This window comes from Protopterus annectens, chromosome 13.part0 (assembly GCF_019279795.1).
Source record: "Protopterus annectens isolate FY-2018-M chromosome 13.part0, PAN1.0, whole genome shotgun sequence".
Classification (NCBI taxonomy): Eukaryota; Metazoa; Chordata; order Ceratodontiformes; family Protopteridae; genus Protopterus; species Protopterus annectens.
This window is the reverse complement of record NC_056747.1, coordinates 875,419,395-875,444,217: the sequence shown is the minus strand read 5'-3', so window position 1 is coordinate 875,444,217 and position 24,823 is coordinate 875,419,395. Positions and strand designations below refer to the sequence as shown.

General features: G+C 37.1%; 1 protein-coding gene across 3 annotated transcripts in view; it reads right to left on the bottom strand.

Annotated features, from left to right (window-relative positions):
• Positions 1-24,823, bottom strand: part of LOC122787730 (protein rapunzel-like) — a 114,198-nt gene that overhangs the window by 14,073 nt on the left and 75,302 nt on the right. Inside the window, exon 2 of one of the 3 annotated variants that reach the window (XM_044054593.1) lies at positions 18,706-21,211. The exons of the other annotated variants lie outside the window; for them this stretch is intronic. Within the exon in view, the coding sequence (XP_043910528.1) occupies positions 19,924-21,135 (1,212 nt within the window). The 5' untranslated portion in view covers positions 21,136-21,211 and the 3' untranslated portion in view covers positions 18,706-19,923. Of the gene's footprint in view, positions 1-18,705; positions 21,212-24,823 lie in introns of those variants that run through there. 3 annotated transcript variants of the gene reach the window in all.

The window sequence follows — 24,823 nt, the reverse complement described above, 5'->3', positions numbered from 1 at the left end:
AAGATACCCAGAAGTCACTGCAGTTTTAACTGGAGTAAATTAGAACCTGACTGGACTGTTAAATCAGCAGCCATGTCACGTAATCTGAGTATGTGACATGGCTGTTGATTAGTCCTGTTGCTCTCGTGTTGTCTTCCTGCACTTTAACACAGTTAATTTGCGAGGGAGAGAGTGAGAGAGATGGATGACTGAGAGAGTAGGAGAAAAAAAACTATGTGCAGCATTGACATTAGCTTGTCCATCAGTCAGATTACTGTTAGGTAAGAGAAGCCAAGGATTGTTTGGCAAGGAAGGATTTTAAAAACAGTAATTAAGTTCTGAGTGATTTTTTTTTTTGCCAGTGCCAACCAGATACTTTCTGCATTTTTTTTTTCCTGGTAGGGTCGACCAAATAATTTCTGTATTTAATTATTTTCCTAGCAGGGTGAAACAGATACTTTTTAAATGGTGCAGAGGATTTTAAATATTCTTTCTGACATACTGGGCCTGGAGTCTGGCAGGTTCAATCAGATAGCAGTAGAAGGCTGAATCTGCAGTGAACTAGCTGTTTTGGTGGCTTTTTGTTATGTTTTTCTATCAATATTCTGGCATGGTCAACCAGATACCAGTAGGTGGTATATGCATTTTGGGAGCTGTTGATGACTTTCTGTTTTTTATTTTTGTAATATAATATTCTGGCAGGATTGACCAGATACTAGGGAGGCAATGTGTTTTGGGGACTGAGGATGATTTTCTTTCTTTAACGTAATACTCTATGAGGGTCAAACAGATGCTAGTGATCAATGTCTTTTGGAAGCTGTTGATGACTTTCTTTTTTTTTTTTTAATATAATATCTTGGCAGGAGTCAAAGAGATACTACGTATGCAGTGTGTTCTGGAGAGCCATTTGTGGATGACATGTGTTTTTTTTTTAACCTAATATTTTTTGCAGGGTTAGTCAAAATAAATTAAGATGGCTTATCAATGTTTTGTTGTTGAAACAAACTCTACTTTTGCACGAATAAAGTGTGCATGAGTGAACTGAAGTAAGATCACGTGCAAGTTCTTGGTTATGTGATGTGAAAGAAATGCAGTAATGAAACCTTGGTCTTTTATTTTCATTATTTTGGAACCGTGTAGGCCCAAAGCATGTTCTCTGGGTAGGCAGTTAGGATGGGGCAATGCTTATGTGCAAATGGAATGACTGCAGTTCTAGCTTGCTTTGGAAGACTAATGTGCATTCGAGTGAAGTCAGATCAACCATAAACTCTGAACTGAGTGTTATTTATGTGAAAAAAAAATACTTACCTTAATGACAGTGCTGTCTTTTTTTGTTGTTGCTTTTGTTTTTAACCTCGCAAGGTCAAATCAGACACTGTGTGTGGGGTAGGCAATGGGAATTGGGGCTGGGTGTGAATGAAACAAATTGCCCTGCTGTTTCTGTTGTTGTAATAATATCTTTTCAAAACTATAATACTATTTTATCTGTATTTTAAGATGAGTGTAAAATAATTAGCAAGTTAATGAGTATTTCTGTAACATGGCTTCATCCCTTTCTAGTTGGCCACATCCCTTTCTAGCTGACCACGCCCATTCAGCTGTCTTCTGCAGCCCTCCTTTGATTTGAAGTCACCAGCCACCACTGAGTGTCCTGAAACAGACGTAAGCAACTTTATCAGCACACTATGTAATGCAAAATCAGATTCATGGTATTTATAGGAATTTTTAAACAATTGAGTCATGTTACCAGTTACTCCTTGCCAGTATGTATTCTTAGGCTATGCCCCCTTTTTTCGAAAGGGCTAGGTTAGTCAAGTATGGGATAAAATGGTGGATACCCATTTAATTAGCTAGGTCCTGTTTAATCATACTGCTTAATCTGCAGGGACAGTGTGTTTCAGAGGTGGGGTGGGAGCGTGCTGCATGATGAATCTATCTCTCCATCACATTTTATTTTTATGCTGATGAAGCTTTTAGGTCCTCATTTCTGATATATGTAGCACTACCAGATTTGTGTAAATGCAAGAGATCCGGGAGAACTGAGTCTCTAATGGTACAAAAGTAAGACTGAGGGCCATTTAAGCCTAGCCAGTTTCCCTTTTTGTGATCAAAATAACTTATCCCATGTGGTTATAGATTGTTCTTAATCATCCTGCGCTCAATAATTATATATTACCTTAATAAGAATACCAAGCATATTTTAAGGGGACCTCTGTATGGGATACAGCATTTAGGATATGTCTCTGTCCATTAGTAGTACAGTCCTAGGATAGATTTTCTATTTCCCATCCACAGATCTAAGTTGTGCTTGAAAATGGATAGGGATGAACTTTGTTCCTGAGTATCCTCTGTGAAATATACCTGTCCCTCCAAACAATTCTGTTGATGTTGCAGAAGAGGTTTAGATCCCTAAACCGAGTATCTCTGATGCCATTTGACTTTGGTGATTTGCATTAAATCCATCAGTAATGGGTTAGAGGATACCTTCTATGCCTGACACAGGCCAACTCTTAGCAGCCTGTAGAATACAGCGAATAGTGACAGGGCTTTGAATCAGTCCATGCAGAACATGTTATTTAAGTCTTGTATCCTTTTAGTAAGGTATTTCTGTGGGTGTTCTAGTTGTTGCATGTTTCTAGACAGATACATGTCAAAGGGAACATTATATTCAATGACTGGCCTAATGAGGACTGAGTAAATGGGGCAATGACATCCTTAGATCTAGGCACAATCCCCTTGTTTGTAAGTTGTGCAATATAGAATGACTTTCTTACAACAATAAACGTGTTGGTCAAATGTTAGGTCATTGTCTACATACATTCCCAAATCCCGAACAACTAGGTCAACTTTTAGAGACGTATTGTCAATGTGGTAGTTCCCTGGTGTAAATGACTTTCCAAAGGCTACAGTGATGTATATTTTGCATGAAGTTTCAGACCATGACTCAGAACATAGCAATTCTTTCAAATATTCAAGAAGATGCAGAATAAGGGGACAGTGCTTATGAAGGGACACTCCTTCCAGTCTCCCTTGGTTGCTGAGAGTCTTAAGCCAATGATCTTCTTTATTGTAACCTCTGGGGTCTTTTTAGTTGTTTAATGTGTCTAGTGAGGTATATCCTGAAAGGGGTGCTGTACTCAATCAATTGGCCTGATCAGTGCTGACTAAAAGAGTACAGTGACTTCTTTAGATTTGAATTATGTTTCTTTGGCAATTAGGTGTGCTAAGTTGAAGCATTTTTTAACTTACGTTTTTATATGAAGATCAAAGAGAAAAAATTATACCCCGATAATCCAAGGTACCTAACAACTTTCATTTTACAGTGGGGTATTGTCTGTGCTGTATGCTGAGGGGAGGGGCTGTCTAAAAAATATGGCAATATTATTTTATTAACCATTTGATGAGGGAGTTTTTGTTAGTTCAATCAAAGCACCTCTGGACATATGCCACATTATAGGTATAGGTGCTTCAGTTTATTGAGGAGTAGCTGAAATCTTTAAATATCACAGAGATCCTTTTCACAGGAAATTCACAGAGAACATTTGTATAGTGTCCTGGGGTCTATATTATAACACTGAAGTCTAAAAACTTTGAATGTTATAATATAGAACCCATTCAATCGAAACACCAGAAAACCGAACAGTCAGAATAGCAAATTTTTTCCCAGGAAAAAAATTCGCTGTTCCGACAAACATACACACAACCCAAGCACACCAAAATAAATAATCCACACACATACACTTCACAAAACCCTACACTAAACCAAACATACACCACTAGCAATCCACTTACCTTAACCCAACACTAACCCTAAGGTCTCTAACTATCACACACTCACCTTACCCGCTCCCTAACCCAAATTACCTACCCCACCCTAACCCTCACATCCACACAATCACACATTTATCTGACCCGTGCCCTAACCCTAACTCACCTAACCCATGCCCAATCGCACACTCGCCTTCATTCGCACACTTACCTTAACCCGGTTAAACCATAACCTTCGCTCCACAGTTGAGGAAATAGTGAAGCTGCAGAAACAGCCCACTGAATACTTTCCCTAAGAAAGTATTCAGTGTTCTGCAGCTTCGTTATTTCAAGCGTTCGCTCTACTAGGTTTGATATTATAATATTCAAAGTTTTTAGACTTTGATGTTATAATATAGACCCAGTGTCCTGTATCAGTTTAAAAGCCAATATTATGTCCTCTTTGGGTGACATGGAGTTTTATGAATTCCATTAGTGGGACTCCTGGAATCTGACTGGAAGTGATATGGTATGTTACAAATATGAAGATGCCTCTACAATTGCCATCAGTTCTGAAGGCATAGCAGGTACAAAACCCAAGTAAGGAAGGAGTGCTTTCTTATATTTAAACTGTGTCTCAATAATTGCAAAAAATATGGATGTGTTCTAGATGCAAGAGAACCTCAGCATTGGCAATTTGTTGTTGAGGTTTCTGGCACCAAACAAAGCCATCTTACTGTGATCTAGTTTTAGGCTGATATGTTTGTTATGCAGGAATGTCCATTAGTTTGAATTCTGGCTAAAAATGCACTTTGGTAGCAGCAAGGGCTTTAGCCAGTATGCAAAAGCCTTGTTATGAGAGGTGCAGGCCATCATTTGTGAAGCAAATTGGACTTCCCAGTATCTCATCCCATATTGATATACACTGGATCTCCCTGGAATGACAACAAATATTTAACCAATTGTTGACACCAGTTATCTTTTCTTTGTACATAGGCATCATTCTTGGAATAGGAAGGATTCTAATCAGCACCAGCATTTTGACTGCATTTGTCACATGCATGGAGAGTTCCTGTATGTCTTTCTGCATGACCCTCACATTTGCACTTTAAATCATTCACTCTGACATGGACCACCACAATTGGTGAAGTCATATTTGTGAGGTGGAAAGGTTTTCAGAACCCTTATGATGTCAAAGATCCTGGCACCTGAAAGACAACTCACTATCATCCTTTACCCAGCCTAGTGAGTGGAGAATCTCTGTACAGAATTATAGAGTCACATAACACAGAAACATTTTATTGGTACAATGGTTCAGAATAATAGGTTTGAAGTGTTATGACTCTTGGTGACTCTTTGCTATAAGCATGAAGGAGATGAGGTGTTCGATTTATGCCAAGGCCTAATTGTCCTTGACCTTGGAGGCTTTAGTAAAAATGTTTTATAGTGTAAGAGTAATACATTTTAATGTGATTTTGTTTAGACTGAGGTGGAAGTGTGTACTCCTCACAAGTCATATTTGTTTGTAAGAGGGAAGCCTCCATTATTAAATATTTGCACCTGTCACAGACAGAATTATTTGGGCTAAGTAAGATTTGAGATGAGTCACATTCAATGGCTATTTTTCAGTAATACTTAGTTTATTTATTTATTTATTTTGAATTGCATAGCATGACTAGTTTTTTATGATTCCTAGACATTCAGCATTATACTGAGGGTCATTTCAACTGTAGTGTGGTATGAAAGCCAATCAGTATAGGTACAGACAAATGGAAACTTTACCATACATCTCACAATATTTCCTGCTGTGGACCTGCCAAGTAGTTTTCAAATTTAATCTCTCAGCCGCTAATATGAGTGGCATAACCCCTCTTCACATCCATATTGCTTCTCTACCTATTCAGTAAATAGACCTTTCCCTCACAAAGCCTAAATAACAGAGAAAGCAGGTATAGTAAGAGAGATGGAACTTCAGACATATTTCAATAAAAGCCAAAGTACTTGGTAATAGTGATATGTCTGGGCTTCAGAGCACTGAGCTTTTGAAGAGCTGTCACAACAGCTAAGATGGGTCACCTTACATAATTTAGACATGATCCATTTTATTCATATATGAGATTGTTGCTGAGTGTAGTGAGGTTGAGAGTAAGTTTGAAGTGATGGACCCCTGACTATAGTCTTTCTGAGTGGGTTCAGTTAGTAGCCAAAGCATCAGGACAGGTGGCCCAGCAGGAAGAGAAATGTTGACTATGAACTTGCTCTTATTTCCTGTTTTCTTACAGTAGATATTTAGAAGTGTATGCCAGGATGTGTGCTCTGTTTGTAATTCCTAGTGGATACCAAAGATAAGGTAGAAGAATATGCTTCTAAAGAGCATAGGGATTTTAAAGGTAATATCACTCAAAGAAGTGGGTGACAAAACCTTTGCCCCTCCCCTCCCACTGCATACATACAGACTTATGTGGCAGAATAGCAGGTCTTAAAAAGAAAAACTCTTCTAATTGTTCACTGGTAGAGTTGATGATTTAAAAAAATAGAGAGAGAGAGTTTGTCGACATTCTGGAATAGTACAATGTAAAGAAAAAGACATTCCAGTTGAAACCAGTCTAAATGCCATTAGTAAAACAAAACATGCTGTGGATATTAAATGTTAAACTATGATTCATGAATTGGAGAGTTCAGCATTGCATAACCTATCTTACCAAACTAACAGCCAATCAGTAAGTGGTGAGGCAGACAAAAACAAGTGAAATTAAAGGTCTAGGATGGAATGATTGAGATAGTCTAGAACGGTGTGCTTAGTATACCAGCCTGCTATATGACACGCAGAACCATTACATGGAACTTTACTGCAACAGTTATCAAGGTCAGGAGATAGCCCTTGCATGTTATAGTTGAGAAAAGGGCTATGTATATGCTGCTGGGATTGTATACTACTTAAGTGCTATCACTCAGTGGGGAAGTTGTTGGGTCACCAAGGTACCCTGACCAAAGTAAGGAGTGGTGAGGTGGTATTTTTTTTCCTGGTTGTCACCATTGCCAGTTCTAAACTTGCAGTGCATTTAGGCCAGATACAGGACTGTCCAGCTGCTGACACTAAAATTGGGTGGATAAGAAGGAACTGTAAATAATGAAATGTGAATTATGTGACAGATAGGTTGTTCTGATTACAGAGAGAGGCCCCAAATGCATGACTGATTGCTCTGAAAACTCATAGTATAGTTCTAGAGGGAGGGCAAAGTATATAGATGCAGTGTAGCTATGGAGAGCTAGGTATACCATGGCCATTACTCTCAAAGTGGCTAGGAGGGATGAGAGGCATGCAGGGGCACAGACCATTGACAGGTGGGGAAGGAGGAACAGATCACATTCAAATGCTAGACAGTAATCATTGACACCCATTGTTGACAGGTTATCTACAGGCAGCTAAGTAATAATCATTGATGAGAAAGAAGGTGGAGGATGTCTCAGAGCCCTATTTATACTGCAAGGGAGAGTTACAGAGGGGCTTCCATGTGTTAAAATTTTATGTCTACAGATGCCAGGAAAATAGTTTACCTGCTTCTAGCTCAGGTGAGATTAGATGCTCCATAGACTAATATATTTCATCAGATGTGATTACTGCTAGGTTTTGGGGTGATCTCAACACTGTTCTTTGTAAAGATAAGGAAGAATAAATGTGGGGCTAGCAGCCACATGTGGTTAGCCTACAAAAAGCAATCAATATTGTTTCTATATACTGCTGGGCTTATGGAGGTCACATTTGAAAAATGGTTAGCTTCAAAACTTTATATTACAGGTTCTGTTGGCATAATCTACCTGCCATTCACCATTAGTGGAGGTGGTTTTCTTATCATACACCTCCAATCATTCTACACAGATAAAATGCTTTCTCTATATACTTAGTGTATCACAGCCAAAGGTGTTCACAGAAGTGATATTTGGATCAAGATTCTTCAAAATGATTTTGTTATACAAAAATAAGATCACGAAGGTGGACAAAATGATTAGTATTGGAAGCAGTATATTTTTATTTTGAAGAAAATTCTTTCACTTTTGTAGAATATTAGAAACTATATTTTATCAGTAAAGAACATAAGGGACCTTGCAGTTATAAAATTAAATAATGATACTTTTGGATATTACAGATGAATGGTTTTATATCAAAAAATCTAAATGCATCAATTTATACATTGGAAGACTATATAAATTATACAAGTTAAAGTGTCATCTCAAAAGACTTAAGTTGCATAAGCAAGACTTTATCAGTATTTTAATCATGTTTTTATTTACATCTGTTTATAACAATGCAATACAGATGTTACAGGCAGAGTATACTTCATAACTCAATTAACCTTAAAATATAAATCACTGTATATACATATATGTTCCAGAGGGTAATACTCCTGCCAGTCCAATGTTTGGGAAGTTACAGTCCCTGTCACATATACATTTAAAATTATACACTTATTAAAATAAAATTTCCCACGTGTTTTTGTTTAAGGCAGTGTCAGTATTTTACAAGTAGTTATAACACACACACACACACACACACACACACACACACACACACACACACACACACACACACACACACATATATATATATATATATATATATATATATATGTATATACATCTACTTCTAAATTTCAAAACTTCAAATTTCTTATCAAGACCATAAGATCGAAGTTTTGAAACTTCATACCCTTTAAATGGAGATCACTGTACAGAGTGGAACAGCATATTTATTCCTCACTGTAGTGTGATCTTGGACTTGGTATATTTAATTAGAAGGGGGTGTGGGGGGTGCAAAATGTAAAAGAAAGATTTTTTTTGTTTTTATTTTTTTTTTATTTACATTTTGAAGTTTCAAAACTTCAGTCTTATGATCTCAACCATAAGATATTCGAAGTATTGAAATTTCAAAATTTAATATACACATATGTTATTGTTGTCTTTTGGCTTTTCCTGGTTAGGGGTCGCCACAGCGGAACTCCGGTCCGCTAATGATTGGCAGTAGATTTTCACGAATGCCGAGGTGCCAGCTCGATGTTCAACCTTCAACGAAGGCACGCCTGTTTACGCATGTCTTTATACATGCATATATATGAGTACACTCTACCTGGTGTAGCAATTTTCAATGCATTCTTTTTTAAGTAAATTTACATAACAGAATGTTTTCTGAAAAGAATAAATGGGAGCCTGTTATTTTGCTGAGATTGCTAAATATTGGAGATAGGCGAGGTTTCCTTTTTCTTCATTCTCACATGATCTTTGGGTTGGTATATTTAAGTTAGCAGGGTATAGAAGATACAGTTCCCCCATATAGGGAGGGAAGAGAAGCTTGTATTCTTCCAAAAAACAGCTGTTTTTATTAATCTGTTTTTGAAAAGGTCTTGTTCTGATTAGTTACCTTATGATCATTTACTATATAAATATATATGTGTGTATATATATATATATATATATATATATATATATATATATATATATATATATATATATACAAAGAGAGAGAATTTGTACATTTTTTTCTACTTCTTCTCCTCTGTTGGCATTTGCTACCATCACGCACTACTACACAGTAGCCTAATCACAAACCAAGAACCTCTCATGGGAGTTATTTGGGAGCTTTTATCCCCATTTCTTAAATTTCTAGTTTGTATTCATCTACTACATTATCAAGAATTGCTTTTAAGTTAGTAAGACAGTTGAATTCAGATGCAAAGTCTGTTCTATGATGTAAATTGAGACAGCATAGAATAGTATCTTGTAGTTTTATAAACATCCAATGTCAGTAGCCTACCCACGTTCCTACTTCCCCATCCATGGTGGTTAATACTAATACCAAACACCACTGAAGTATGTGTTCCTAAAAATATTTTGAAAAAAAGGTCACATTTCACCTACAAATGTAATACATGAAGCATAACTTTAGCATTTGGAGTCTGTCCTGACAGAAAGAATGTCTCCTAGAGATGTGTTTAGTTAAAAAATAATACTTTTCTCAAGCTTGTTCAGTCTGGGCAATAAGTAATTACAGAAACTGCCTCTATGTCCATTTAGAGGTCTAACTGCTACGTTTAGCATTAGAATTATGAAAGAAGCTTTTATAAATGTTAGTAATTTTTTATATTGTTTCAATATTCAGAAAACATTTCATTTTTATATTGCTTAAATTGTTGGGTAAGTTCAATTGAGTGTCTACAATTGCATCTAGGTCTTTTTAGATTAAACACTTTCAAATAGAAAGTTACTAATACTGTGAGGATCACAACTATTACATTTGCCATATTGCTTTTCAGAGTACTTTGAAATTCTAAAATGGCTCATATCGTGAAACTTGTTCCTTTATCCTTTAGTACAAGATATGTAATTTATTTAACAACAAATCCACATATATCCCATCAATCCATTTTGTTGTACACCTTGTATGGAAGTTTATGGTTACCCACTGTCTTTGATGGGCTGGAATTCCATTCTGTTTATTTTGCCTTATAATATTAATCATAGTAGTTAGTTTTTTTTTTTTTTTTTTGCATAAGCTTTAACAAAGTGTTTCAGGTATACTCAGTGTTAGACTACTTGAGATGTCATTCTGCAGGGCATATTTTGGATAATGTTTTTACTTTTTTTCCATATCTTATAGCCAAGCAAAAAATAACAATACAAATAGGGGATGGAGGGGTGCTTTTTCACCTTTGGAGTTTATATTAATTATGGGTTTAGACGTCCTTAGTAGAGTGGTGGTAGTTAGCTTTACTTTTTAATTAATTAGAAAGTGATTTTTATTTTAGGGAGAAATATTTATATTTTTATTTATGTATTTCTTGTTTATTCTTTGTATTGGCTTTCAGTGAGTTTAGGCAATAATTTGGGGACAGGGTTCATTTCTAGGGGTCATGCAATCAGATCTTGGTTTGGCATGCAGGAAGATTCAAGACTGTGTTTTAAAGCTTTGGATTCTGGGTAGATGTTTACTGCATAATTGGTTTACATTTTACCAAATTTAGGCAAGATGATGGCTGCTGCATTGCTTTGTGGGATGCATTCTTGACTCAGAGCCTTCATTTCATAGGTACATGCCACGTTTAATGGGGAGCATATATTATTTCTCTTGATTTTGTTAAGATGTTCCTTGCTATAATCAACTATGTTTATTAGAGAAATGATCAGTAAAATATTTGTTGCAAAATGTGTTGAGTTTTTTCTCTCTTCTTACATGTTTTCTGATGTGGTTATACTAAATGGATCATGCTATGGGTGGGCAGTTCTTTCCCTTTGAGGTTGGGATTTTTTAATGAAAATCTTCTGCTTTTCATGGGTTTTACTTGTTCTTTTTATTTAAAACTAGTGTCTGGTAATTCATTTTTTGTAGCAGGATTTCTGTCAAGTTTTTTTGAAGGTTCAGGCTACATTTGTGTCATTTTCTAAGGAGATCTGGTAGGCATTCTATTAGAAAATGTATACTTATGATGATTTTGCTTTACATTTTTTTTCTGCAGGTTTTGCAGCAGTTTTAGTTTATATGTAAACTTTAGTGTTACGTTTTACTTAGTGGTATATTGATTTTAGTGGTGAACTTTCTGGTAATGTTGATATTGTTATACATGGCTAATGGTTTCCATAGTTTTTTGTACTGTGCTGTAGTTTTGTAGTAGAGGGTTTAGATAATTGAATTAGATCTGGCTGATGAAGAGGCAGGTGGAGAGATGATAAACTCACTGATTTCATGATTAAAGTGTTGATAAACTTTTAATGATATGGTCAGAGTGGTGATGAAATAGGTAGTGCTGTGTATAGATAAACCTTTTGTCAGAACCCTTTACCATCAATTGTCAAACTGCATTATTATTCAAAATGTAACAATACTATATCAAACTTGCTAAATTTACAGCTAACCATCACTCAGAAAACTCACCACTGTCTATCAATAAAATCTCTTAACTGGATAAACCTGCCACAATATCTAACCTTGGGACAACTGCTAATAACCAACAAATGTATACATCAACCAGATAAATGTCTTGCTCTACAATCTATTATTCAACCCTTCTCCCCAAACAAAGAGCTCCAATCAGAGGACATATCTCTGCTTCCTATATTTAAATTGGATCTACTTCTAACTCTTGAAGTTTCAAAACTACGAACTTCAAACAGCTGAGACCAGAAGCCCTGCACCCCTGCACCGCCTGCTAAATAAATATACCAACTCTGAGATCATACTACAGTGAGGAAAATGGTAAACATACCGTTCCATGCTGTATGGCGATCTCCATTCATAACATTTGAAGTTTCAAAACTTCGATCTTCTGGTCTCGGCCTTTTGAAGTTCAAAGTTTTGAATATTTGAGCTTCCAAAGGGAATCCATCTAAATCATATAACTCAGCAGGTAATTCTCTTTTCTCATATTGTGTTTTTTTTTAAGTATGTAACTCCAATCCACTGTCTCTGAAACAAATCAACTACGTAATCTCATTTAAAACCTCACCTAAAGCAGTATCTGCTGAGTACATGGCTGTGCTGCTCATCTCCTGATTAAACCAATTTGAGTTAAAACTCACAGACTACTACTTTCAATAAAATCAAAGTTCATTCAACACTCTATTAGCTCATCCCACTCTGGTCTTTTCATCAGCCATCCTTTTACATTCTACCATACTTCTTTGTCCTCCTCTGACCATCTTTCATTCTCCTGCTCCTCTCAGCTATAGCACTTGCTGTCTCTAGCCTATATTTCTTCTTCTTTCGCTCTCAGTATTTTTTCATACCTTCCTTTTTTACCTTTCTCACCTCTCCCCCTATTTTCCTACTGTCAGGCTACCAACCTGCATCTCAGCTGTTTTTTTTCCAATAGTTTATGTAGTGGAATGAATACTCCTTTTATCTTTTTTGCATTAGTATTTTACTTCTCATCATTGTTTCTTGTAACTTAATGTAATTATAGCTCTATCAACTCAGTGTTATAATTGCTGGAACCTGTGTTCTGAAAGACTGCCTTCCAGACTATCTGCAAATATACAGAGCTGAGTATATATTTTTTTTGGTTTTAGAGTTTGTTAATTGTTGCTTAGATCTCTGTTGAAACTGTTGTCTCCCTGTTCTGAGAGACTGATCTGCAAATATACAGAGCTGAGTATATTTTTTTAGTTTTAGAGTTTGTACTGTTAGTTGTTGCTTAGATCTCTGTCAAAACTGTTTTGTCCCACCCACCTATTTTTGTTTGTAGTTTAAATTTGGTGGCTTTTGCAGCTGCTCGCCCCATTGTAGATTTGATCTGGGACACTCCCTCAGTCCTATCTCTTTACCGCCTTCTACCTAATAAAATCTTTCTGCATTTGCTTTTAGTCCTTTTTAATTTAATTGCATTTTTTAAACTGTGTTTGGTCTAATATTGCTACATACTCAAGTGTGCTAGCTTGCACTGCATGTGAATTGTTTTTACTACTGTTTTAGCTACTTTTCTGTAAAAAAAAAAAAAAACTGTAAGCCTGTTTCCTACCTTTCCTGTAACTAGTGTTCCAGATACAGATTTGCTATATCCAGGACTGTATGTAAGCTTCTGAGCCCCCCAAGCCTTTCTGTGTTGGAGGGAAGCCTTCTAGCTTATCAGTGGGAGTGGTAAGCACTAGGTAACCTGTTTACCACATAGGGAGTGGTTCTGGCCCAGACATTGTAGTTATTGGCCGTTTGGGCAGTCTCTATCATCTCTCTCAGCTTTCTGATTTGAAAGCCTGAAATTGCACTTGTTTCTGTCCTGTAACTCGTCTAGTGCAGATACAGATTCTTAGTTTTAGCACTTAAATTTGCTTATTCATGCTCAGTACTTGTTCAGAAATTGTAAGCACTAAATAAGCTACTAATTACTATAGCACTCAATCTTCCTCATTACCTAGAGGAAAACAGTTTTTGTACTTACTTTTCTCACTTGCTTAGAGAAAAACAGCTCTTGTACTCACTTTTCTCACTTATCTAGAGGAAAATAGTTTTTTATTCAGGCATGTCCAAGGGTCAGCTCCCAGTTTTCTCTCCTGTCTACCTGATGAATCTGGGCATCTTGAGGCAATGTAGAAATTGCCTCATGTACACAGACAACCCTCTCCTCCTACCACCCAGCACTACAACCTGTGAGAGATGCACTTATCTAGCCAAACTGGAGGTAAAGCTCTCTCCAACAAAGACTGAACTTGACAATCATGAGGAGAAGGTAAACATTTGCACCACACCACACTCATCACATAGTCTCACTAAATCTACACCACCAAAATCCATACATAGTAACACAAAAACATTCACGGAGGCTCTCAGTAATAATCTGTCTAAGCAACAGAGACATCCAAAGCAGAAATGCAAGCAACCTCCATCCCCCAACACAACCCAAATGACACATAGCCCACAGACTCAGTGTGCCAATCAACCACAGCCAATAAGGCAAAACAACGTACCCAACACACTAGTCATAGGTGACTCCATAGTCAGGCACACTGATGTCCCACTCACCAGGCTAAAAAAGGAGAAGGTTACTGTCAGCTGCCTGTTGGGTGCCAGGATCCGCCACATAACCCACACACTCAGGTCACTCCACAACAAGTACAAATATGACTCTGTCATTGTCCATGTTGGTGTGAATGACCTGAAACATACCTCCCTGGACTACTTGAAAAGAAACATGAAAGAGCTCTCCGATCTTGTAGCCCAGGCAGATATGACCCTAGCCCTGAGTAGCATTCTGCCATCACCAGAATGATACCACAGTACAAGGACAAAATGATTGACTTCAACAATTGGCTAAGGTCTGGTGTCATTCTAAGGGGATCCAGTATCTGTCTGCTTGGGATGACATGGTCGACAGACCACGATGCTTTGCCACAGATGGCCTACACCTGTTGCCCCTGGGATTCCGGATACTGGCTAAGGCTCTTGCTGCCCCTATAGTGCCTTTTTTAGGCAAGGTTCAAATAACAAATTCACCACCATAACAGGAACAGGCAAGCAAAAACTGAGGGTAATGCTACTCAATGCTAGAAGTCTAAATCTCAAAATGCACTTGCTCGAGGCACTCCTTAAAATGGAGAACATCGATATCTGTGCAGTGACTGAGACCTAGTTCATGGCTCCAGAGAGCACCTCTGCACTACCAGGCTACAACTCATACCACACTTTTCGGCAATGTAACTTGGACAAAAACACCAAAGGTGGAGGTGTGTCCATATTCATTAAGGATATCCACACCTCCAGGCTAGTTGCTCAGCATAATGCATCCAAGGTTATCCAAATGTAACTACCTCTGGGCAAAACTGCAATCCAAATTGTAGCTTGCTACAGATCCCCCACCATGCCCCAGGATTCCCACTCCTCTTTTCTTGATGTACTTGAAAATATTAGGGTTCAACCAAACACCCTAATAATGGGCAACTTCAACTACCCCACCATTAACTGGGAAAACTACTCATGTACGAACTCGTTACCTCAATGCTTTCTGGAATTCTGGAATTCATAAACTCCAATGCCCTGGATCAACTTATCCACACCCTCACTAGGAGCAACAATATCCTACACCTAGTCATTACCAACAAGAGTGACTGGTGTTCCACACCTGAAGTCAACTCCTCATTGGTCTGATCTGACCACAAGCTAATCACCCGTGATATCCACATCCTGCCCCCACCCCCCATTAAGGAAACTGCAGTAAAAAAATTTCTCCAAAGCCAACATCATGTTTCTTAAGACAGAAGTGGTGAACTTCATGACACCCATGCAGATGGACAATACGGTTACAACTGCTGAATCCTGCACAGATGTACTCTATAAGCACTTACACGAGTGCATGGATCATGCTATCCCAAACAGAACCAAGACGCTACCCTCCAAAAAAAGGAAGCCAATCTGGTGTTCCCCTGCCATAAACAAACTGTTCAACAGAAGGAAGAAACTGTTGCAAAAGAGAGTAAAATCCCATGAGTGGAGGAGCTCCTTGGTCAGCCTCAGTAAGAAGCTGAGATCCCTTATAAGATCCTCCAAAGCTAGCTATGAAAACAAAATCGCCACTAATTCTAAGGACAGCACAAAGCATTCTATAGCTATATCAAGAATCTCGATGGCAACACCCAGATCTGCTCTGAATTACAGCACACAGGCACGAAAATTACAGAACCAACTGATATTGCCAACATCCTGGTAGATAGGTTCAGTGCTAACTTTATCACCCCTCACCCTCTAAAGGGCCCATAGCTATACAGGAAGAATGCAGAGCCCCTGCAATCACAACTACACAGATAAAAGCTGCACTCTCTAAAGCCAAAAACACAGCATCCATGGGACTGGACAACATCCCAGGCTGTGTTTTACACGAACTTCAGAATGAACTGGCTCCCCACTTAAGCACTATGTTCAATAATAGCCTCACATTAGGCTTTGTGCCCACTGAATGGTGCACAGCAACAGTAATCCCACTCCACAAAGGGAGAGCCACCACTGCTCCCAGGAACTATCGACCTATTAGCCTGATGAGCCTGGTCTGCAAGGCCATGGAAGGTATCATCATGGAACTCATAGACAAAGACATTGGTAACCTCCAAACTCTGGATCCCACCCAGTTCGGGTTTGTGAAAGGTTGATCATGCCTCCTGAACCTGATCGACTTCTTTGAGGCAGTCACCAAAGCCGTAGATGAGGGTAAGGTGGTTCACACAGCCTATCTTGACCTCGCCAAGGCTTTCGACACCATACCCCATTCTGGAATTATAGCGAAAGTCACTAAACTAGGTATAAATCCCTACATCACAAGATGGGTTGCCAACTGGCTCACTGACAGAACCCACACTGTAAAAGTTGCAGACTCCAAATCTGAACTCAAAGCAGTGAGAAGTGGAGTACCACAGGGTTCCATCCTGGGACCTCTCCTGTTTGTTATCTACTTCTCTGAAGTGCAGGCTAACACAGAAGGCCTCTGGCTAATGAAGTTTGCAGATGACTGCAAACTAGGAGCCATAGTCATAGGTTCATAGGTTCATAGGTTCATACTAGGCTATCTGCCCGAGGGCATTTACAAGCCTAGCCCATAGTTTTGTGGCTTACGCCACCCCTTTAGTATGGGGAACTATACCCATTATTTTGCTGTGCCTCTGTTGAGCAGTGACACTGAGGTAATCCCTGGGGTATATCTGCGATCTCCCATCCATTGGTCAAGATTTCTCTTGAACAAGGCCAGCGGGGTGCTCTGCCTCACATATACCGGGATTTTATTCCACAGCATAGGGAGTCTTTGGGTGATGAATCTATCCCTCCAGCGCGTCCTATTAATAGCCGTGTTGAGGTTTAAGTCTCCGCCCTTGTGGCTCTGACGGATCTAGATTTTTGAGGTGAAGCATATTCATCAAATCTGGGTTTGACATGGCCTTGTATGTTAGGCAAAGGTCACCTCTGAGCAAGCGTGGCGACTGAATAGAGCTGGAGTTCTTTCAGTCGGGCAGCATAGGACAGATGTTTGAGACCCTTTATCCTTTTGGTGAGGAACTTTGTGGCCTCTCCAGCTGCTGCAAGTGTCGGGTCAGATACATTCGAATGGGGCATTGTACTCAATCATTGGTCTGATGAGTGATGAGTATAGGAGACTATGACCTCCCTTGATCTAGATGAGAATCCCTTCATGATAAGGTGGGCAATGTAGAAGGTCTTCCTAACTACTTTAGCTACATGGGTGTCGAATGACAGACTACTATCAACCTGGGTCCCCAGGTCCCTGATAACTTCTTCTATGCTCAGTGGATTGCCACCTATTTGGTAGCTAGGGGTAACCTTGTTTTTCCCGAAGGGTATGACTATGCATTTTTTGGCATTTAACTTTAGGCCATGGCTCTGGCACCAGTTATCCATTTCTGTGAGACCCTTCTGAAGGATATCTGTGTCAGATGTGTTTTCTACTATGGCGCCCAGTTTGCAGTCATCTGCAAACTTTGTCAGCCATAACCCTCCTGTCTCCAGATTAGTCAAGTCTCCAAATGATGTGGACATCCTACAGAAGGGCCTCACTGAGACAGATGCCTGGTGTCAGAGCCATGGCCTCAAGCTCAATGCCAAAAAGTGCAGTGTCATCCCCTTTGGTAAAAACTCTGTACCCATGAACTACCACATAGGCAGCAATCTACTTAACACCGAATATGTGATAAGAGATCTTGGGACCCAGGTGGACAGTAGTCTCTCCTTTGATAATCACATCGCCACAGTAGTCAGGAAGTCCTTCTATGTGGCACACCTCATCATAAAAGGGTTCTCATCCAGGAAAAAAGAGGTCATTATTCCCCTCTACTTGACACTCATTAGACCCATTATAGAGTACAACGCCCCTTTTGGAATTTATCTTACAAGACATCTGCAGCAGCTGGAAAGGCCACAGAAGTACCTCACAAAGAGGATTACTGGCCTCAAACAAATGCCCTACACTGACCGCCTCAAAAACCTCCAGCTTTACTCCGTAGCATATTGCCTACTCTGAGGTGATCTCTGTCTAACATATAAAGCTATGTCAAACCCAGAGCTGTTGGACATGCTACACCTAAAGACATCCCAATCCCTCCGAGCTACACGCTCTAGGGACCTAAACCTTGTCACCACAATAAACAGGACATGCTGGAGGGATAGATTCCTGTCCCAGAGACTTCCCATACTCTGGAACAGGCTACCCATCTATGTCAAGCAAAGTTCTTCATTAGCACTCTTCAAGAAAAATCTTGATGAGTGGATGGGAAATAGGAAATACACCCCAGGGATCACTTCTGTGTCTCTGCTCCACAGTGGCACAGGAAAATAACTTTCTTGGGTGGAGTAAGCCAGGGAATCTTGTTGGCTAGGCTTACATAGGCCCTTGGGCCGATAGCCTAGTACCTACCTATGAACCTATAAAATATTATCAAAAGCTACATTGTATTGTATTGTTGTTTTAAAATTGTATTGTACAATGTTATATAATACAGCTTTCTTTCTTTTACATTTTGTACTGTTATCTTTCATGAGATTGGAATCATCAATTGTAAGTTGCATTCTTCTACTGGAGCTTTTCTCCCCAAGCTGCCATTAACCAGGGGTCTTTTTAGGTACAGTCAGACTAACTTGGTAAAAAAGTGACAATAACTAAATAAAAAATAAATAGGAGCCTGGGTTTTTTTATGTAATAAATAATAAGAAAGACTATTGGCTGTGTCTAACAATTAGTTTTAATGTTTTTCATATAGTTAGGAGTCATTTTTTCACACAAATGATTCCAAACTTGTGCTTACTTTGGCCACTTATGGGTCATTGTCACAGTACATGCATTGGAAGTAATACATTTTCATGGTATGTTTCATGTATCATGCATGTTTAGTTGCATTTATTACCAATGCTTTCCATTACCTTCCTTAATTAGATATAACCTATATAACCAGGCTGGATATTAGATATCTTCATAGTCACTCAGATCAATACATTCATGCTGCAGGCATTCAAATATCTTCCCCTGTTTCATGCTTCAGTCCTAATATTTAATTTTATTTTACTTGTAAGAACACTTAATAAGACTATATAAAAATACGTTGTTGCTTTAGTAGGCATAAATAATTGTACTTGTTACTCAGAGAGCTAACTCCGTCATAACATTTAACGAACAAGTTCACATGTTGATCTACACAAATGAACGCAGTAAGAAGACAGGGAGAAAGCATTCAGAGAGATGAACAACAGATACCTATGTTCATACTGCAACAGCATTTATGTTACTTGAGACATTTCTGTTGAATGTGACAAAAAATTAATTAAGATTATGTCTGTTTATGTATAGCTCTTAAGGTACTGATAACATATAGTATGTGCCTATAGTGAGATGAAATTAGCTAAAATAAAAATCAAAAATGGAGGTTGCAAGTTTCAAAAATGATGTACAATATTAATTAAGCATATTTTCTCAGCCTGGTACGTACAGGGCTTGATTGTGTAAAACTGCAGGCAAAAAGATTGTGTTGATTTCCTGAAAGAAACTATGCAAACCTGTATATGTTTTTGCCATACTTGAGTGTAAGATTTAATGGTATCTAAGAAGTTGTTATTTTTCCATATATTATCCAGATTTCTTTTTCATTCTCTGTACTATTGTCTACTGTAAACTACACTGTAGTACCCTACTGCACATTCTAGTCTATTTATTTATCTCTCCTACTATGTTAATTCTGGTTTTGTTGTTTTACGGCCAGCTTATCTGAATGTATACAAATACTGATGTCCTGAGTATATACATAATAATGGTGGTCCACTGGAAAACTACAAGCAAATTGTGAGCCTTTTTGATTAACAATATGAACTACATGCACAGGAATACCATCACTGATGCATTTAGCTACATTTTCTGCAGTTGGTTTCTTTTTCATGCTTGCAAGTGTATTCTCTATTTTTGACTTTTCTATGGGTTTGGGATCAACACAGAAAGAGACTGCAATTTTGCAGCTTGGGTTGTTGGATACTGAAGATATTCGAAAAAAATTATTGCCAAATGCATCATCATATTTTCTAGAAAAGGGAAAAAAGCTTTTTGACTCTTCATAGACACGAACGGACCAGCTGACCCAGTGATATTTGTCCTCTAGGAAGTCAGTTATTTCCTTTGCAAGTTGCTGATTGCTCACTTTACTCTCTGTGTTCCCGTTATACCTTATGACTAAGTTTTCAAGGTCAGTCTTTGCTTGATCTTGAAATTTGTTAGTGCATTCATCTATCACTGAGTTCATGAGAGACGTAACTTCTTCAAGATTTTCTTTCCACTTATCTTCCATGTCATCTGTATTTTCTTGCTTCATTTTTCTGTAAGCAACTGAGACAATCAATCCACTGTAAAAGAGTTTCAGTAGACCTTCAAAAAAATGCTGAATATTACGCAGATGCATTTCCTCGTAATCCTTAATCGATTCAAGCAAAGATGAGTTGCCTTTTTTCTTCACTGCATCATAGAGATTGTGTATGCAAGATTCAGCTGATAGTAAGCTACACTGCTGCATGAACTCATCTTTTCGCCATTGTCTGTACTGTGGTGCAGCATTAAGCACATCAGTCCAAAGTTTAAATAGATATTTAATATTGCTCTCTGTTTCAGAAAACATTCGATCAATATTCATTTTCTTCAATTCTTTCATGACATTCTGTAGGTCTAGGGAAAGCACTCTGAGTTTATTGTCAATAGTCTGAAAACTGTCTTTCACAAACTGCATATCATTTGACTCCCCACTGAAGCAGTTTAATCCAAACTGGACAAGTGATAATATTCCTTCAAGAGCAGGAAATTCCTTCTGCAGAACATCAAGTAGCAACTCAGCTCCACCGAGAAAAAAGTCCACAATTTTTTTTGCTGTATCCTTATCCTCATTTTCCAATGTTTGCTGCATTTTAAACGTCAGGATTGCAATACTGAACCTTAGGGCATATGTTGTCACTAGTATACTTGTATGATGCGCTTAACTTCTGAAAGAAAACCAAATACATTATGATTATACTGTACATTCACAACTACCCAATAAACAGGTTGAATCCAATATTTCTTGAACTAATAATATTTACTGGCATTCTGGCTCTGAAATAACTAAGGAAAACAGTGTAAAGACAATTTTGGTACAGCATTATTTTTGGACATAGTTCTCTTTAACATTCATTTTAACAGGTTCGTTCCCCGTTGATATTATTTGCTACAGAGATTGTAGGCTTTAAAAAAAAAAAAAAATATATATATATATATATATATATATATATATATATATATATATATGTGTGTGTGTGTGTGTGTGTGTGTGTGTGTGTGTGTGTCCCTGACAGTACTTCCAAATGTAGTAATTAACAACTGTGATATTAGGTTTATTTTTGTATTTACTACACATGAAAGTGTCTTTTTCATCAGAATCTAAGAAGCTTTCTTGCCTAGAGTTAATTCAGTATACAGATGTAAATTAGAAGAACCCAGTTCATTTTTATAAGATGAAACCTTCAAAAGCTCACTGTTATAAAACTACACTGCTTTACTTCCAGTAGCCATTCACATGGAGACAGACTGCAATGTCTCAAATGAAAATTATAACTACAGGTATTAAGCAAGCAATACAAAAAAAGTAATTTCAAGGAGGATATGTAATGGGCAATGCCTTTTATTTATACAGATTTATGCATTGTTTGGCACTGGGAAGCAGACATAATTGTATAGAAATATAAGGTGTTGAAATGTAGCTTATTGGTGCATTTTCTGTTTTGCTTTATGTGTCAGTGTCTATGAAGATATGTAAACTTATCAATCTGTGTGAATGCTACCAATGTAGAGCATTTAATTGCTGATGTAGTAAAATCTTACAAAATTGGTTTGAATTAAAGCCAACTTAAAATAATACTTTTTTATGGATTGGGCAGTGGAGACATGATAAGTAATGCTACAACCATTGTTGGGATTTATATCACTGAAGCTGAAAGAAGTTTGGTTGGGATATGGCAGGGAACAGGCAACCAATTAAAGCTTAACACTTAACAGCCCAGAAAATGCAGTTATCTACCAGTGTATTCAAGAGTAGCAATATGGGCGTGGCCAATGATGAACACAGGATAGCAGCAGATTTCTTCAGCTCCACCAATTTCATTACACTGACAGGAATTAATTACTTAAAAAATTAATTTTTGAAGTAATTTTCTTTCTAAATATGTTTGTTTTATATAGTTCTTGAACTATATCTAAAAAAGAAAGGAAATCTTAACAATATTCCTGTCAGAAATCACTTTGGAAATTTTCCTGTCAGTTTATCAGTCTGAAACGAGTTCCAGTAAGACAAATTCTCAAGACTCCAGCATCAAGAAAGAACTTCAGTCTCTGATAATTATAATCCAGCAACTTACTGATAAGATGGATAAAATGGATACTAAAATAGACACCTTCATAGAAAAAACTACAAAACAAATAGACTTGTTACATATAGACCTGCAACAACAGAAGATCCAGATGACAGGCATAGAAGAAGCTGTGAATGACATGGAAAATAGAATACAAGAAGAGGAAATCAACATTGAGTTTCTGCTGAAACAAAATACACATTTACAAACAAAGCTGGATGACCTGGAAAATAGATCTAGGCGCAATAGCATTAGGATTTTTGGACTGCCAGAAAATATTGAAGGTAACAATATTACTTCTTTTTTAACAACATGGCTCCCTAAAACTTTAGACTTACCAGAAGCATTCTCTTTTGGTATCGAAAGAGCACATAGATCTATAACTAATACTAACTCTAACAAAAAATATCCTAGATCAGTTATAGTTAGATTTCTATCATCTTTTGATAAAGAGATGGTTCTTAAATCTGCTTGGGCTAAAGCTCCTGTTAAGATTAATGAGACAACTGTGCGTTTTGACAATGACTATTCTTCCATGGTAATAGCTAAAAGAAAAGTTTTTCTGCCACTAATAAGGGAGCTTAAAAAGCACAGTTTAAAACATACCTTCTGTTTCCTGCCAAGCTTAAAATCTTCCTTCCTGATGGTCCTAAAATTTTCGATGACTTAGACTCTGCTTTACTGTTTATCAAAAAAAATAAGATTTTGGATAAAATAGAGGAAATGGAATGGGCTAGTCCTTCATTAAAGAGACTGGCAACTGAAACTTCGTGGAAGACTTCAGAGAAGAAGAAGAGACTAAAAAACAAATGATTTGTTCTATTTTTTTTTCTCTCATCATTTTATTTCATTATTAATCTTTTTAAATATAGTTCCTGCATTTCCAAGAAGCCACAAATATTTTGAAAAAGATTTAATCAAAGTTATTCTCTGCGTGCAAAGAAATGTTTTGTTTCATAACCAGTCAAAATATCTGGAGATTTAATGGCAAGCTATGATTCAACTTGTTTCTCTTTCTGAAAAGGAGAAGTAAGGTCAGTAATTTGATACATTTTTTTCTTTATCTTTTTTTTTTCTTCTCCTTTTCTTCTTTTCTTTGTTTAAACAATGACATTCTATTTAGATTATGTAGTGAGTAAAGGGTGGGGGAGGGCAGGGAGAGAAGAGTAATGAAAATATGATTAATAGAATAATAACATATTTATTCCTTGTAAAATGTTTATATGTTCTTCAAATGCTATTCCTAATTATACTTTCTTGATTATACTGCTTATGCTTGTTTGTAAATAATCTGTCATGCTTTAACTAATAATAATTAGAACTAAATAATAGTAAATAATATGTTTTATTTTTAACTCTATTAATATAAACAGTAAGTAATATTCCATTGTATATACTTCTTATAGCTTTCTCTTACATTTTTATTTCTGCCTTACACCCTTTTATTTTCTACTCTCTTTTTTTTTTCTTTATTAATATATAGAAATGCTTTTGATCATATAGACACAGTAAATAATAAGATTTGCATAAAATTGAGTTGGGACAAAAATATTGAGTTTTATTACTTATTAATAATTTTGGGCTTAATTTCACTTACATAGAGGCTGTAATAACCTGTAAAATACATTGTGAAGGTTTTGTCATGTTTAGATGCATTTACACTGCTAAATGAATGTTTGTCACTAGTTTTTAATAAGTTTCTCGCCAAAATGTTAAGAGAGACAATCTGGGATGTGGGTTGTCTCATGCACAGTGTCCATGAGCTACTTCAAAAGCTTCAACTCTCAGAATTCTCACAGAGAAGCTGAAAGCAGTTAGTCTAACCTTTGACCTAGATATCACACTGACACATCACAGATTCAGGAATAACACTCTACCAGGAAATAGAAATGATGCAAATGCGACTATGTGAAGGAAAATGAACTCTTTAAAATCTAAATGTGAGTTATTTTATATAATTACTTAAATATCTATGTTATAATTCATAAAATATGTCAGTTATAATGAGTTTAAATGATACAGTTTCTTGTAGTAAGTAAATGTCTTATTTTAGAAGGCATAGAAAATGAAACATTTATTCAAGTGTTTTTGAAAATCTACTTAACAGCAGCTTAATAATCTGTTTTAAAAACTTATGTTCCAAACATATACATTACTATAACTCATTTAATTCATCTGATTGACAAGCATACATAATTTTATAACTCTATT